At 31.4% G+C, this 19,389-nt stretch overlaps 1 protein-coding gene across 1 annotated transcript; it reads right to left on the minus strand.

Annotated features, from left to right (window-relative positions):
• Positions 1-279: 279 nt before the first annotated feature.
• Positions 280-1,376, minus strand: LOC124917537 (E3 ubiquitin-protein ligase RMA1H1-like). The gene is made up of 2 exons (XM_047457948.1): positions 1,301-1,376; positions 280-1,053 (listed from the first exon to the last, which is right to left on the minus strand). Exon 2 carries the CDS (start codon positions 1,039-1,041, stop codon positions 364-366), a length of 678 nt encoding a protein of 225 aa, XP_047313904.1. The 5' UTR covers positions 1,042-1,053; positions 1,301-1,376; the 3' UTR covers positions 280-363.
• Positions 1,377-19,389: the final 18,013 nt, after the last annotated feature.

The following is a 19,389-nucleotide window of genomic DNA, read 5'->3' on the forward strand; positions in this document are numbered from 1 at the left end:
TGTATATAAAATCAAACAAACTCTTATTTATTCATTTTATATTGATGATATTTGCTAGTAATATTTAAGATTTCATTAAAATAGCTCAAATAACTAGTAAGTTTAAATTGAAATAAGGATTATAAAGGAGTGGTGAGAATATTGATAATTTTTTTTTAAAATAATAATAATAAAAACATTTTCATTATATATATTAGATATAGATATATAGTAAAAGAATGCAATATAATGAAACTCATAATAAAATTCCAAAATACAACAATGTACAAATTTGTTCTATCTTCATCTCAAAGCTTTATAAAAGTGCATCCTTACAAACCACCAAATTGATGACAATGGAATTGCCCATAACTTGAGTAATTATCAGAACAAGATTAGACATGCAAGTGCACAACAGAGGAGAAAAAAGCTCATTCTATTGAGAGATTCATCCATTTTCATCAAGTGATGTCTCAGCCTAGGACTAGTAGTAGTTCCAGCAAGATTATATGAATTATTAGGGTTACCTGATGAATTACCCAAAAATCTCCAGTAAACCAGCTTACCAAAGATCCCATTGTAGCTGCTGATGCTGATGTTGCTAGTTTCTTCAATATTATGATTATTATCAAAGAAAAGTATTGAAGAGTTTGATTCAACAAATTGAATTGCAGGTCTTGGAGGTATTATAACTCCTGATGGATGATCAGAAGAATTATAATCTGTAGTTTGATAGATAGGAACAAGTGTGTCTTGAGATATATCAGATCTACATACAGGACAGCAATATTGTTGTTGCTCTTCTTCGTTTTCATTCGAATTGTTAGTATTCATCCATTTGTAAATGCAAGGCCAGCAATAGAGATGACCACATAATGTCACAACAGGTTCTTCAACTGAATCTAGACATATGTTACAATCAAATCCTCTGCATGACCTTCTTCTTTCCATTTCATCTATTGAATCAGATTCATCTGAATACTTCATTAAATATTCATCTACTTCTTCCTCATGATGATGATTCGATCCAGCTCCTAACGCCTCTTCAAAGTACTCATCCATGTCCAAGTCCAACTAAAGTCATCAAAAGGTAACAGAAATTAGATGATGAAGCAATAATTAATAAACAAACCGCTTACTTACATGGATCTAATACTACAAAACAAAATTCATTCAATCCAAAACTCAAAGTTCAGTTTACTACTCATTCATATGATTCAACTCTCCAAAACGATCAAATATCTATCATCTGATTACAATTATGAGCAGCTAATAGATAGATAGATTGAGAGAGAGAGAGAGAGGATAAGCAATGTTTTACCTGTTAAAAGTTGTTATTCCTTGCAGAGCTTTAATGGCGGATATTTTGATTATGAAAGAGATGACCGAAAGCAATTGCAGAGTAAGAAATTACAGTAACACTTCTATTTATATAGGAGAGAGAATTGAAGTGGCCCACGCTGACGGTGACGTGTGCGTATATTAAGCGCGATTTGCGTGACCCAAACACAATCCTAATTACTCTAAATCAAAATAACTTAATTTAATTAAAATTTATATATATATATATATTGTATTTAAAAGGTCTAATTAAAATTATATAAAGTTATGGTTAATAATGTAATATTAAGGCAATCCAAATTGAATTACATGACAGCTATTAGTTTATTATGAGAAATTTAGCTAGACAAATTAAATATTATTTTAAATTAAGAGTTTTTAATAAGGAATGAACATGATATTTATTATGTTAGGAAAAGTCTATTTAATTTCTCGTTTGTTTGTGGTATTTATGTACTCGTCGTTAAAATAAATATATAATATAAAATAAGAGAAGTGATGGAGAAGGAATGATATGTATTTAATAAAGTATTAAATAAATAAGAGAAATTATTTATTTATCTTTTATTAATCCTATTAATTAGGTTAATATAATAACTAATTCCTATATTTCTCAAGTTATTTCTCTATTATTACTATATATATATATATATATATATATATATATATATATATATATAAATTATTTATTTATCTCCTATTAATCCTATAATATATAATAACTAATTCCTATAATTTCTCAGTTATTTCTCTATTATTAATATATAGAAATTATTTATGTATCTCCTATTAATCATATTAATTAGGTTAATATATAATAACTAATTTCTATCATTTCTCATTATTTTTCTATTATTAATATATATATATATATATATATATATATAAATTATTTATTATTTAATTAATAATATTATTTCAATCTTTTTCTTCAAAAACTCAATTAAATAATTTTTGTTTATTTTATCAATTCTAGAAATCAAACCTGGTTAAACTTGGTATCTCCCGAAAACGATTTGAATGGAAGAACAATATTACTTCTCAGTTCTATCAATAATATCTGGAAGTGTAAAACTTGATAAACATAACCAATCATAGGTTATGATTTTATGGATACAGTAGAAGGAAATCTTGAAACTCCTGTCAAATTTCTTCAAGAAACAGATGGTCAAAATAATACAATTCAAATTAAGAATCCAAAGTTTAAACAATGACGTATCCAAGATCAAAGGGTACTTGCATGACACCTTTCAACATTAACCGACGAAATTCGTCAACAAGTCTCAAAATTATCTTCGGCGCAAGAACTTTGGAAAACCCTAGAGAAAATTTATGTTTCTCAATCAAAGAGCCGACTATTTCAGTTACGGAGTCAACTCCTAAACGCACACAAAGGTAGTGACTATCTTCTTAACTTCATTCAACACATTAAACCTATCAGATGTACTTATCGCTGCCGAACAATATGTTTCTGATCAAGATATGCAACTAACTCTACTCAACGGGCTTGGAGACGAGTTCGCGCCGATGATATGTGCTCTAACTTCCAGACAAAGATCTATCGTTTAATGAGATGACAAACATCCTTCTAAATCATGAACAACGACTCATATTCAAGAAAAGAAAATTCCATTATGAAAATATTTCGTGCTCAAACGTTTTGGCGAATGTTGCTTATATTAATGGACATGGAGGCGGAAAGAACCAAAGACAGAACCGAGACAATAATCGTTCGCAATGTAATTTTTGTCATAAAATTGGTCATTGCTCCGAAAGTTGTTTTTATAATCCACATTGTCAAATATGTAATGTACAAGGACATATTGCTCTCGAGTGCCCTATTTTTAATCATTCCACAAATCCTACGACAATGTTAGTTACATCTTTTACTATTGTAGATCACAATTGGTGTCCAGATTCAGGTGTTACTGACCATATTACTTTCGATCTTAATAATCCACACGTACATGCTCCTTATACAGGTACTCAAACTATCAAAGTCGGAAACGGTATGCCTCTAAATATTTATAATATTGGAACCACTAAAATTTTAAATCAACAAAAATCTCTCTACTTACGTAATATCTTACACGTTCCGGATATTACTAAAAATCTGATGAGTGTTGCGAGATTTTCATTAGATAATAACGTATTTTTCGAATTCCACCCAAATATTTATCTTATTAAAAACCGAGATACGAAGATAGTGCTTCTTAAAGGATTACTCAAGGACGAACTTTATTGCATTGAACCTACTAAAAGTTCGTTTTCAACATATTCTAATAAACAAATATTTATTGGTATTCGATCTCCGGCTCAAATTTGGCATTCACGACTTGGACATCCTTCTAGCACTACTACATCTTTAGTTATATCACACTTTAAATTATCAGTTTCAGGTAGTAATTCTATTTCTTTTTGTGGATCATGTCAATATGGGAAAGCACATAAACTACCTTTTTCGACTTCAAAATCTACATTTATGGCTCCTTTAGACCTAATTCATTCGGATATTTGGGGACCTACTCCTAAATTTTCGTCTACTGGTTGTCGTTATTTCGTACATTTTGTGGATAATTTTAGAAAATTCACATGGATATATCCGCTAAAGAAAAAGTCAAATGTTTTGAATACGTTTATCAACTTTCTTCGACTTGTTAAAACTTTATTTAGTCGTAAAATTAAAATATTGTAAAGTGATTGGGGAGGAGAATATAGAAATTTCAAATTATTAACGGATAATCATGATATTTTACATCGTTTATCTTGCCCACATACTAGTGAGCAAAACAATATTGTTAAACAAAAAATTCGTCATATTACGGAAACTGGTCTCATTTTATTGGCTCATGCATCTATGCCACTACATTATTGGAGTGAAGCTTTTGAAACAGCCACATATCTTATCAATCCTCTTCCTACTCCGACATTACATCAACATTCATCATTCGAGACTATATTTAACTCTTCTCCTGACTATGGTTTTTTGAAGACATTTGGGTGTTTTTGTTATCCACTCACACGGACGTACAATCAACACAAACTTGATTTTCATACTACTGAATGCAGTTTCCTTGGTTACAGTTCATCTCATAAAGGTTATAAGTGTCTTCACATTCTGTCTGGACGAATATTTATCTCTCGACATGTCACTTTTGACGAACTCACTTTTCCTTTCAAAAGTAAGGACCTTGTGCACTTGTTTAAACCAAAAAAAAGATAATGAGACATCTCTTCCAACAACTATACTTAATTCATCAATACCACCTCTATTATCTCATATCACTTCACCGTCTCCATCATCACCCTCTTCGACCTCCACAACATCACCAAACACTATATCATCTTCTTCTACCTACTATTATTGTTCTTTCAACACAACCAATTATCACAACAGTTAATGCACATAAATCTTTTACTCATCATATGATCACACGTAATAAATCACGATCTATGTCATCATCAGCTCTCATTGCTACTTCTTCCGCTACTACACCTACATGTTTTACCAAAGCTAATAAGGATCCGCAATGGCGTCTTGCCATGACAAATGAATATAACGATCTTATTCAGAATAAAACATTGTCTCTTATTCCTCGTACACCATCTCATAATATTGTTGGATGTAAATGGGTTTTCAAACTCAAGCATAAAGTTGGTGGGTCTATTGATCGACATAAAGCACGTCTCGTGGCTAAAGGATTCCATCAACAACAAGGTATTGATTATGAAGAGACATTCATTCTTGTGGAAAAACTCACTACTATTCGTGTTATTCTTTCTTTGGCAATATCTTATCAATGGTTCATTCATCAACTTGATATTAGCAATGCATTTCTTCATGGGTCTCTACAAGAAAAAGTTTACATGGCACAACCACCCGGTTTTGTCCATCCAGATTTTCTTAATCATATATGCAAACTTCATAAAGCAATATACGGTCTTAAGCAGTATCCTCGTGCCTGGTATGCTACTCTCCGGACTGCTTTAATATCTCTTGATTTCAAAGAATTGAAATCTGACACGGCTCTTTTCACGTATCATGTACCTTAAATAACATCATACTTTTAGTATATGTGGACGATCTTATTCTCATAGGCAACTCTAAATCGTTTCTAACAAAAATTATATTTCAATTAAATAAATTATTCCCTATTAAAGATTTAGGTCAATTACATTACTTTCTTGGAATGGAAGCCACTCGTACCAAAGATGGCTTATTTCTTTCTCAATCCAAGTATATTGACGATATTCTCACTCGGGCTGATATGCTTCAAGCAAAGCCATTACACACTCCCGTCTCTGTTAGCTCATCCCTTTCTAAACATGATGGTGATCATTTATCTGATTCGTTTCTCTATCGTAGTATAGTAGGGCTCTACAATATCTTACACTAACTCGTCCTAAGTTAGCCTTTGATGTCAATCGAGCTTGTCAATTCATGCAAACTCCCACATCTTCTCATTGGGGAGCGGTTAAACGTATTCTTAGATATCTTCGTCATACTCCTCGTCATGGGATCTTTCTTCGTCCAAATTCACAATTCACTCTTGTTGTCTACTCTGATGCTGACTGGGCAGGATGTCCTTATGATCGTCGTTTAACAACTGGATTTTGTATTTTTCTAGGTGACAACCTCATTTCTTGGAATTTTAAGAAACAACAAGTAGTTGCTCGCTCTAGTACCGAATTTGAATATCGTGCTCTTGCATATACAATTGTTGATCTTTGTTGGATTCAATCTCTACTTAGTGAACTTCGAGTTTCACTTTCTTCTTCCCCGGTTCTATGGTGTGATAATATTGATGCCGTATTTTTATCAGCAAACCCGATATTTCATGCTCGCACAAAACATATGGAAATCGATTTTCACTTTGTTCGAGAAAAAGTTACTCGTAAACAACTACTCATCTAGTACATTCCTACTGAAGATCAAGTGGCTGATATTTTCACCAAAGGTCTTTCTTCTCATCGATTTGCTCTTTTACGTAGTAAGCTCACAGTTTGTGCCTCACCTTTTCGCTTAAAGGGGATGATAAAATATTAAATAAAGAAGAGAAAATATTTATTTATATCCTATTAATTAGGTTAAATATAATAACGAATTTTTATACTTTCTCAATTTAGTTATTTCTCTATTATTATTATAAATAGATAAACTATTATAAAAATTATTATTCAATCAATAATATTATTTCAATATTTCTCTTCAAGAACCTGAATCAACTAATTCTGGTTTATTTTATCCATTCTAAAAATCAAACCTGCTCTGATCCTAAACCAACTCTTATCCTAAGTGTTGATTAAAATATGAAAACCATATTAGAAATATGATAGCTAGCTAGCTAGGGATAAATTAACAAATATATAAATAATGGCTAAAACAATTTAAGATTAGTTCAAAGTTCAAATCTCACTTTTGAGTTAATATTTTATTATTTAGATTATGATTTTAAACAAAAGATTTATTATATTAAATTTACACAAAATTATATTCAATTTTAAAGCAAATAGTCAAGTTGACTTTAAAATTTAGATGGTGATTTAGAAAATATATTAATCATAATTCAGAAAACTATTGTATATATCAAACAAAAAAACAAACCTACTTCCAACTTTAATTTTAACATTTAAATAATATTGCAATTGTATTGGAATGGTAACAAAATATACAATGTAATTGATTGTTTCAAATGACAAATTATATCACAAATTTAATGAAGTATGTCTGTTAAATAGGCTCAATATAATTGTTGGACTGATTCACATAAATGAGAATACATTGTTATTTTATTATATTTTATTTAAGATTTGACTTATCCTTTCTAAGTTGGTAGAGATCAATAATTAAAGAGTTTACTTTTATTTTAAAATAAATATGTCAACAAATAGTATTATATTGAACATTACTAAAAACAATTCAGAATTATTTATATGATTTTATCCTTTAAAATAAATTATTTAAAGCGTGATCAATTCACTTTATATAAGTGTTTTCATTTAAATATAAAAATTAATTATTACAAATAATGTTATAATCATTGAAGATTTGTTTTCAAAATAACCATTAATTTATATATTTTAGACAAAACTTTACATAATCGTTTCATTTAGAAATATTTTTTATTTTTATTTGAACATTAAATTTTTAAGAAAGAAAGATAAATTCAAAATTTTATTTTTATTTTTTTATCTGGATCCAAATATATATCCAAAATGTGATTAAGAAAAATACTAGAAAGGATTTTACTTTTTTTTTTCCATTTTGTACCAAAAACCCATTTTAATATTCAAAGAAAAATGTTTTTTTTTGCATTGGCTTAGGGCATTAACTTATTCTATTAATTAGTAGGAAATTTATGGAAATAAATAATGATATCCCCCATCTAAAGGTTGACTGAAATCAAATGTTTTTTTTTTCAAATAGTGTTTTATTTAAAATTCAATAAATGATTAATGTTAATCAATTTGCATCCTTTAATACATAGTTAACTTTCTTATAAAAAATATATAATATTATTACAAATGTAACTAGCATGTATCCCGTGCATTTGCACGAGTAATAATATAAAAGACTGTGAAAAACAATATTACGGTAAAAATTTTATGGGCGGGTCAACCCACAATCCGACTCAAGTATCCATTTACTCTCACATATATCCAAATTAACCACAGCTCTCGACCCGGCAATCCGGACACTTTAAAAATTAAGCATCATTATATATATATATATAGATTAGTTAGTTAAAAAGTTGAACTTATATTGTTAAAATGTCACGCGTTTATCAAATTTTGGGTTGAATTTAAAATATAAATTGTTATTAGCTAGTTGGTTAAAATGTTGTACTTGTTTTGTTAGGTTGCAAGTTCGAACCATACTTATAACATTTTTAATTTTATTTTTAACCGTTTTAAGTTTATGGGCGGGTCAACCCACAATCCGACCCAAATATCCATTTACTTTTACATATATCCAAATTAACCACAGCTCTCGACCCGGCAATCCGGACACTTTAAAAATTAAGCATCATTATATATATATATATATATATATATATATATTTTAATGAAAATTGAATATCTAAGTGACTAAAACGATAGGTGAATTTGATATATAAAAATATGTCATTTATGTGAAATTGAAACTCGCAATTATTTTTCATCTCGTTGTGACATTCACTTTAATTTAAAGCGTTCTAAATGATAATCTAATTTGTGACTTTTAATCTCTTAGGAATCACTCTTACCCTTAAATTAAGTTAATTATTCAAATTCGAGGCACTTTTAAAAGTCAATTTTTTCCTCCATACTCTTGTTTATATCTTTTATATTTATGTTTTTATATGATATATATGGGTTCTATGTTTATTTATTGATATTTTTTCCTTTATTTATTCGTTTTGTAAGTTTTGTTTTCTCTTATTTATCACTATACTCTTGCTTCTTGTAGCTTCTTTTATGTCATTGTAATAGTTGTCAATTCTCTAACAACATGTGTGTATTTAGAAAAATAAAATAAAAGCTGAGTGACCACATATTTATTTATTATGGAAACAAAAAATGAAAGGTCATTGGTTGAATTGGTAACATCAAGGCTCAAGAAGCCCATACATGAGAAATAAAAGTGATCCACCTATTGCCACACATTTTTAGCTTGAACCAAAATTAGGTGAATTGATGATATTCAACATTAGTTCCACCACACCACACATTTCTCAAATACGGATATGATGATAGTTACAAGAAACAAACATACAAACACAAGAATTTATTTTATTTTATGCAATTACCTCATTTGAAAACAATTTTTGTAATTGTTTGGTACATATACATTTCCATTGATATTTATAGCGTGTATTAATTACGTCTCAAATGTATGTTCAAACTCTAATTGTGATAGATGTTATTAGTAAAATTGTTTAAATTTAAAACTTTTATAGCAATGATGTGAACGGTTGAATATGCTATATACAATTTTTATGTAACTTTAAGTAAACAATAAGGCTATTAAGGTTATAATCCGTTTGATTTGATCAATCGATTTGTACACCGAAATACATAATTAAATTATTGAATTGGATTTAAAAAATTTCAAACCATCAGTTTTCGATTTGTTATTCATTTCGTTTTAGTCGTGTTCAGTCGATTTGATCGTTTTATTTGTTCTTAAAAGTAACTGCTAAACAATAAATTAAAGTATGCATAAAATGTTTGAAAAACTATATGACGAAAAAAAGATAGCATACAAACTGGTTTAATAGTACACATTTTTTTTTTTTGCTAAAAATAAAAATCTTTCTACAATTATTTTTAATTTAAAAAAAAAACTGAACTTAACTATTAAGAGAGATTTAAGTATAAACTCTTAATCATAGCTGAATTAAGCATTTTAATCATTATTGGTAGGTCGGATTGGTGAATCGACCGCCACTAAACCAACAAACCGAACGGTTGAGTTTGGTTTAGACATTTAACAAATAATTGGTTATTCAATTTGATTGGTTCAGTTTAAATTAGCTTGATCGATTTTAATTACCAGCTTAAAACTAATTATTCTCATGTTAGGAAAAACTCCAATTGTTCTTTATTGTGAGGAAAAGAAAATAAGCACTTTTAATATTTGAAGATGAAGCTTCGTGACTAAGAACCTAACCATTAGGCAATATGTCAATTTTTTGAAAGGAACAATATGTCACTCATCTCCATAATTTTTTTTAATAACACTTTTTTACCTTTAATTTTCTTTTACTTGGCCAAACTCATCTCACATTAATGATTAAAACAATAATAATTATCTACTCTTTATAAACTTTTTGAGAAGCATCATTACACACAATGAAAAAAATCTGAGACTAACAAAATGGGTCAAAACAAGGAAATCAGTATACTAACCTACTAAACTTTAAAGTTATCAAGAAGATCATTCCCATAAGAAGATCTGCACATTCATATAGTTGTCATAGAAATAGAACTCATAATCATTTTCGAATAACAATATTTGTTTTCAAGACCTCTCTTATTTGTGTAAAGCCAAAATATCCATTAAAACATAATTGAGATTGAGAGTTCTAACGATTTTAATATAACCAGTAGATATGTTTTCCAAAAGAAGAGAGATCAAGAGTGAAAGTAATATTTTAAGTTTAAGAATAGGCTGACCTAATTTATTTTGAGAGATTAAAATAGTCGAAGTGTATTAACTGTTAGTATTTTTGTCTTTAAATAACAGAAAATATATATAAAATGATGTTACAAATAAATAAAAATAATTAAGATATATAAAGAACGAAATCACCGATTGAGATGTTGATTCGAGGCATGTGCTTAGCACATTTCCCTTAAAACAGTTCCACCGTCTCCTGTTTGTGCTGGAGTTTATCGTAGATGGCTGTCTCCCAAGGTACAACGAATCTAGTAGTGATTCAGCACCAAAATCACTACACAACGAACTTGACCAACGTACCTGAACTATCACCGGGATCAAAACAGGATTGTGTGAAGCCACAATTAAAATGATCAATGGAAGGTTTTTTCTGAAAAACTAAGAAGTAGCTAGCTTCTTGTGATGTTGAAAATAAAATCAATTAAAATTTATTTAGGGTGATTGAAATATATAAACTATGTAATTCTGCAATTGTTATATATCTTCTTCACAACGTGTGATCAATTGAGATATATAAAGATAAATTAGTCAATCAACATAATTACTAATTTTTTAACGTAGGAATAAAATCAATTAATGCAATCAATTGCATTTTCATCAATTGCATGTGAAAGGTTTCAAACGTATGCATTTATCATTGCATTTAATTGAAAATTTCTCATTTGCACATTGATATTAATACTCATTTAACTGACTTATTCAATTAATATTTAATCCAAATATATTATTTATTTTTATGCAATAAAATGCATTATGCAAATAAATTAAACCCCATTTGGATTAATGGAAAAATGCTACATTTTGCTATTTTTCCAATGTGGACAAATCCACTAACTCGATTTTATTCTTGGGACTCACCCATTCTCATTTCCATTCATATAATGGAAATAATCTACATAGTCTAAATTCCAACATTAACGTCCAATTCAACTCTAAAACAAGCAAAGGAAAATGTATGAGTAAATGTTCGATTACGATAAGATCGAGAAACACAATGACTACTTTGTTCGACTACATGTACATCCTAATAATTTATTTATTTAAGATGGTCTCTACTAATGAACTACATTTGAGAATTGATAGATTATGGAAAGAAAAAAACTTAGAGAATAAAATAAATGAAGTGAGACAAGGAAAATAAAATAAAAATCTATTTTTTAATTTTATATGTATTTCATGTACCTTCACCACTAATGAGTTAGTCTAACATATCCCAATTTTCAGAATCAATGGAATATAGGCTGGAAAAATAATTATTAAACTGCTTAGTTTATTTTAAAGTGGTTTATATGCATGAATGTTTGTTGATTTTATGTTAGTACTTAATCTGTCCTAATGGTTTAAAAATATGGATTAAGACACAATGTCTATATAAAAATGTGATGCATGCAATTCATAGAAGTTTTATGTTTTCGTGGTTGTTAGTAAACTTGAGTTTTATGAGAAAAAAAATGTGTGAATCTGATTATTTAAAAAGTTAATAAGTTTTTGCACTTAAATAACATCTAATTAATCAATTTTAAGATTTAATCACTTATAAGATTTGACGTATTTTTTATTATAATTTTTTCAAATGATGGTTAATGTGAATAACGTTGGGTCATGACTCATGTGGTGTATTATTTGTGATTATATCAAATGATGGTTAATGTGAATAACTTTGGGTGTGGTGTGCAAAACGTTTGAATGTTTGAAAATTGATAAGTTGACCAATTTGATGACTGAACATATTTTATAAGTTTATAAAATATTTATGAAATGAATGCATTTTGTTTAGATTTTAAAAAAATGTCAAACACTAATCTTTTCAAACATATTAAATAAATGCGTATAATTATGATGGGGGCTGTAATTGTTATTTATGCATATTTATTAAAAACAATTGAAATCAGAAATATTTGTCTTTTGGAATAATTTAGCACTATTCCTAGGGATGACCTCCCATTTATGATAAAAAAAAAAAAAATTTAATGTATCATTGATATTATAGATAGGGGTGTTCAATATTTGGTCTGAACCGAATATCTGACCGAATTCGAATTCACCGAATTTGAATAAATTGAATTCGAATAAACCGAATTCGAATTCAATTTTCGGTTTTCGAATCGAATTTCAAACCAATTCGAATTCAAATACGGTTTTCGAATTAATTTTCGAGTTTGAGTTTCAACTCGAAAACCAAACCGAAAACCGTATTTAATTTTTTATTATTTATTTTTCCAAACTTAGCTTAAAAAAAGTTCAAAATAATCAAATTAGAATATTTTGAACTAAAGATTTAATAATAAAAAAGAAAGTAACAAAAGCACTAGTGGTCTAGTGGTAAAATAGTACTTTGCGACTTGGGTTCAATTTTTGGCGGTTCGGTATGGTTAATAAATTTCCCCTATAATTTAAGGAAATCATATTCAATATTAGTCACGGATATTCTATCGTCGGTAGTAAAATACTCGTCTCTAAACCCAATTTTTATTTTATTATTTGATCATGATCCCGACTTCGACGGGTATCTTTATTTTTATTCTTATCTCCGATTTATCGGGTATTCAATCCTGATGGGTATCCTATTAGTCTATTAAAGTGTGAATTTATATATTTTATTAAAAAAAGTTACAAAATAAATATTGAAAATAAATATTGAAGAATAACTAAATAATAAATAACTTTAAAATTAGTAGTATTGGATATTTTTTTTTAAAATTTGAAAACATTACTTAGTTATATAAGTATGATGTAGATGTGAAAGAGTTGTTATTATAATTAAAGAAGAAAATATAGAATAAATAAAGAAAAATTAAGGATGGAAGATGAAATTGATTAGAGATAAAATTAATATTTTGCTAGTTGAAGATGAAGAGTGAAGAAGGGTTAACATTTTTGTATTAGAAAAAGAAGTTGATGTGAAGTGTGGGTAATGAAATAAATGATATAATTATTATAATAAATGTAACGATGGGGATGTGAAATGTTACATTAGTATTTAGAAAAAAATATATAAATATATTTTATATTAGTATAATCGTGTATCGGAGTTTGGGTTTAAGTTTCACATACTTTCATCTCTGAACCGATTGAGTATATTTTCTACTACCCATCTTCGATCGAACTCAACCATCGAGTTTCTACGAGTATTCGAGCATACAGATACTCATTGTCATTCCTAAGCAGTTGAGACAAAGAAAACACCAAAATTATAAATGAATCAAAGCTAAAAAGAAAAAAATAAGACGACAAATAAATAATAGTAAAACATATTATTAGTTATAAACTTATGAAAAAAATGATAAATTGGAAAATCCAAGAGAGCTTCAACCAAAGTGGGTATGAATGTATGATGACCTATTAAGAATTTTAATTGGTTGAGATTTGACCTAAAAATTTGATCTAGAGTTCTCAAATAATTAGAATATTGATACTCATTAATTCTCATAAACCTAAACCACTTCTTTTTATTATTTAAGAAATCTATATACGTGAGAAAAGGGAGCAAATTGTTAAATTAAGTTGGGAAAATCGTTAAATTAAGTTGAATTATGAAAAATGTTTTAATTGATTAAAATTAACTTAGGATAATTAAAATGAACCCACATGGTTTTGATGAATGGTGTTGGGTCAAACTACTTTGACATTTAATCAAAATAATTTGACCCAACAATGATACCAAAAGTGATTTAAATCCTTAACAAAATTTCTATCAAACCGTTTTTCCTAAGCCTTCATCAATAGTCTTACCCCCTCCTCAATTGATTAAGTCGATATTATCAATTGGTATCAGAGCTCTGTTTCTATTCTCAAGCTTTTCCTGAAGAATGTCGACCATGACCAAAGATGCCAGTGCAACTGCCATTCCAACTTTCTCTCGAGAAAACTATATCGTATGGAAGAAGAGAGTTCGTGCTCATCTCTCCTCTCTTCATTACGACATGTGGAGTGTCATCACAGATGGTCCTATCAAGATCGACAATGAGAAATTCGAATGGACCAGTGAAGAAAAGAGGAAGAACAACCTCAACAATATGGCTCTTGATGTTTTGTACAGATCTCTCGATGATAGCATGTTCAACTACATTATCGAGTGTGATACTACTAAAGAGGTTTGAGACAGACTCACCCAACTGTGTGAGGGCAACGAGAAAACCAAGGAAAACAAGATCATGGTTGCCACTCAACAGTTTGACAGTTTCAAGATGCGTCCAGGTGAAACTATGAACGATTTCAACACCAGATTCAGCAAGATTGTCTCCTCCTTATCTATCCTTGGCAAGACCTATAGCAACAGGGAGCTTGCTATTTAGGTCATGCGTACTCTTCCGAGGGAATGGGACATAAAGACGATGATTATGAGGGAATTCAAAGATCTCAACAAGATTTCTCTCTTCGACCTGTTTGCTGATCTCAAGGCCTACGAGTTCGAGCTGAATTGTAGGATTAAAGAAGATCAATCCACATCCATTATCATTGCCAAAGCGCTGGTGACTGTTGAAGAGCCACCTGTAGCCACTGATGTGAAGATGGCGGCGCAGCAACTGAGCAGCGATGTCATGTCTCTCTTCGTGAAGAAGTTTGGCGACTTCATGAAGAAGAGCAACCCTAACTCAAGCTCTTCAAATTTCAATGATAATAAGAAATCAAAGGCTAATGTTAAATGTTATAACTGTGGTATTGCAGGTCATTACCAATCGGAATGCAGGAAGCCTAAGCGTGAAGATAAGAAGGATGATGAAAAGGAGCTGAAGGCTCTTATGGCAGGAGATGGGAAGAACAGACGAAGCATCCGTGACTCTTACTTCTCATCTAGTGATAGTGATGATAAAGAAGTGGCTTGCTTCATGGCAAGAGAAGATGAAAAACAGGCTCAGGAAACTGGGGTATTTGACTTCTCTTCTGAAAGATTTTCAAGGGAACAACTGGTAGCTACACTAAATGACATAGTCATAGAGTACAGAAAGCTAGCAGAATTCCTAAGTGAAACAAAATCATCACCTGAAGTATCTCAACCAGTTTTTTCTCAAACTCCTGAATCAAATGTTTATGAAAAGAACGTTCCAAAGATCTCATCTGAGAATGAGATGCTCAAAGAACAGATTCAAACTAATTCAGTTGAAAACAAGAGGTTAAACTATGTTGTCAGTGCATGGACAAGGTCTGGAGAAGCTGTCAAATATCAGATCAGCATATTAAAACCTGTTTGATCTAGATCCGGTCTAGGATTTGATGGCAATGACTCAAACCTGTCGTGCAAAAAGTCAAACTCATCGAATGACAAGCTTAAGCCAATAAGCTTTGTTAAAGGAATTCTGACTGATAGTGAATCTGATCCCATTCATGAAGAAGTAGCTTTTAAGAATGAAATTATTTATGTTCCACCGACTGTTAGCTGGCTGAAAAATAAGCTAGAAGCAGCTAACAGGTCTGGTAACCTAAAACCTGACTCAAAGTCAAGAAGTTTTAAAAGAAAGTCTTCTTCAAAAGCTAAGGGATCAGTGACTAGCAGAAAGTCGTATGCTAAGTCAAAATCATACGCATTAATCATAACGCAACATGGAAAATCCATTAGAATATGTCAGATATGGATTCCTAAGGGACTAATTGATCGAGGACCCAATTGAATATGGGTACCAAGTTTGTAAATAGTTTCATATGAAGGTGATGCAGGAGGGTTGTAGGAAGGAAGCATGGAGAATACTCTTTTGAGTATACATTTCAGAAGATCAACAATGGCCATTGCCATTCCAGAAGATTAAATGTTTTTCTATGTTTTTGTATTTAAACTTTTGGTCCGAAGGACCTCAAAACATTTGGTTATTCATTTTGTACATGCACAAAATGAGAGGGAGAAATTATTTTGAAAATAAAGATACTCTCAAACGAATGGCCTTAATCGGTCTATCAAACAAGGTTGTCTAAAGGAAGAGGCCTGTACTTAGACATATTTTTGCTCACAATCTATACATCTATGTCTATATGTTGTGGTTTAAAACCTGCGCGGTTAGACGTATACGTCTAATAGACGTCAGACGTTTTTTAGTCATGAGCAAGAGGATGTTCACGTCTAACCAAACACACGTCTAATACGCGAGGTTCATGCGTAATTAGACTCGTACACGTCTAATAGACATTAGACGTATATTTATGACACGTGATTAGACGCTTGCGTCTAATAGACCCATGCGTCTAATAGACGTTTAGTTTTATAGATATGTGCAGTAAGGAAAACGTCTAACTACATGCTCATTAGACTGATCAAGGACAACTGTCCCACGTGAGGAGATATCTGATTTTCCCGCTCAAACATTAAAACAGTCATCTCCTAATAACATGAAGACACGTGTCTTTCAAGTTAAGAGAGAATGACTAATATACCCTCAATATAATGATGACTCTTTGGAAAGGACGTCTAATATTAATTGATGGGTCATACCCCTAGAAAAACGACGGTTATCCTATGTGACTTTGGGCAGTCTATATAAGGATATTTTTGCATGAGATTGAAAACTTTTCTCAATCAAGATTTCTAAGAACCCTATATATCTTTGATTTTCTCTCTCAAAAACCCTTGATCTTTGTTTGTCTGTTCGTATTCTTCTGAAAAATGGGAAACAAGAGAATCACGCTCGGTCACTGTACTTTGCAGGTGGATTTTCCGTCGGTTTACACGTTCGATCAGTAAGAGGTGGTCGAAATATTCAGATCTCTCGAGTATTCCGGTCTAGGAAAGTATTTGGGAGGACCTTTTATCTTCCACGAGAAGGAAGTGAGGGAGTTCTTCAAGTCTGCAACAATGGTGGGTGATTCCATTGTAGCAACTGTAAATGGAACTGAAATTTCTTTCGACGAGGCGGTATATACGGAGTTCTTTGTGTTAGGATTTGTATCTCCCAAATCCGACCTGCTTGAAAACAATCTGTAAAAACACAAGAAAGAAGAACACAAGAACACGCAGATTTATAGTGGTTCACTCAAATTGAGCTACATCCACTTCAGCCACCACCAGATTTACTATGAAGAAGAAGAATGAATACAGAGTTTTGTCTCACACTTTATCTCTCTAGAATTCTGTCTTCACAATATAAACCCTTAATAATCACATATTTATAGGGTAAACATTCAGGTAATAAACCTAAATAACTTTGGTCAGGCCCAAGCCCAAAACAAAAAAAAGAAACCCAATAAACTCTAATTAACAATGTAAACTCGACACACTGATGAGAAACTTTATCTGGGGTAGTAGTGGAAGTGGAGGAAAGAAAGTCAAATGGACCGCTCTCTACAAACCGAAGGACGAGGGAGGCATCGACTTGAAGAACTGTATCGAGTGGAACAAGGCTATAACCTTCAAGCATCTGTGGGCTTTAGAGCGCAATCAGGAGTCACTATGGATCAAATGGGTGCATACGAGGTTTATGAAACACGAAACCAGCATCTGGGCCTAGAAAATTCACAAAGGTATGAGCTGGTCTCTAAAAAAGATTCTTAAACTAAGAAGCGATATTGCAGATCTTTATGACATCCGACTAGGGGACGGGAAAGGAACTCTATTCTGGCACGACCCTTGATTTGAAAACCGGCCTATCATCGACAAGGAGGAGTTTCAAAATACTCGTATCAGAAGGGACTGCGCAAAAGAGAAAATCAGAGACATCAAAGACGGGAATTGGAACTTGCTCTTGAGAAGAATTCTAGAAGGAAAGAGGATACTTGATCATATAAGTAACATACAAGTACACGACAGACCGGATATTCATGAATGGAAAGCTGAGGACAATGGGAAGCTGGTATTAAAGAAAATATGGGAGGTAATCCGGGAAAAAGCGTAGAAAGTAGAATGGGCTCCTCTTGTATGGTCAACAAAGATTATCCCTCGACACCAGTTCATCATATGGCTCGCCTTCTGAGAAAGACTCAGCACACGTGATCGTATCAGTAAGTATATGAGCATCCCGGACGCGAGCTGTCTTCTATGCATAGGAAATGAAGAAACCATAGATCACTTATTCGGGAGCTGTTGTATTGCTTCGGAGCTTTGGGACAGATTCTATAAAAGCCTGGAGCTGATCAGTTTCCCGAGCGAATGGAATGAAATCAAAGAAGCGGCACTACTCAAAGCTAAGGGAAATAGATTTGCAACAAGTGTGTTCAAGTGCGGCTTTGGAGCAGTGGTGTATAACATTTGGCAAGAACGGAATGCAAGGGTATATGACAGAACCCGCAGGAGCATTGACGAGTTATGGAAAGATATTATATCGGATTGCAGCGCCCTCGCGGGAACGTGGAGAGGAATTCTAAGCACGGAGCAGAACTGGAATATCTGCAGGAACTGAAATTTACCGTTTTTTAAACTCACTAGAATTGAAAGCATTGTAAACAGATAATTCATTTACGTTTTTAGCTTTTATTCAGAATGTTACGACTTCAAAATCATTCTAGGCCTGTCTAGAATGATCTCTTAAACTCGTGGTTTTTTTCCCGTTTTTGGGAATTTTTAATGAAATGACGCTAAGTTGTTTTTCCCAAAAAAAATAACAATGTAAAGTTTATTATAAGTGTAGGCTCCATAACTCAACAATCTCCCACTTGGAGACTAACTTCATCATCTCTCGATTGGTAGTGGCTTTCCATTCGGTGTCTTAACGATAAGACCAACTGAAGTTGCACAGAACATCAGTTTCTCATTTGTCATAGCTTTCGTCAACATATCAGCTGGATTCTCACTCCCGGGAATCTTTTCAAGAGCTAATACTCCATCTTCTAAAGCTGACCGGATGAAATGATAACGAACCTGTATATGCTTTGTCCTGCCATGATAAACAGGATTCTTTGCCAAATGAATGGCACTCTGACTGTCGCATCGCAACACACTTCCCTCGTAGTCTTGACCCAATTCTCGCAAAAAGGGTTGTAACCAC

The sequence above is a fragment of the Impatiens glandulifera genome, unplaced genomic scaffold (genome assembly GCF_907164915.1).
Source record: "Impatiens glandulifera unplaced genomic scaffold, dImpGla2.1, whole genome shotgun sequence".
Taxonomy (NCBI): Eukaryota; Viridiplantae; Streptophyta; class Magnoliopsida; order Ericales; family Balsaminaceae; genus Impatiens; species Impatiens glandulifera.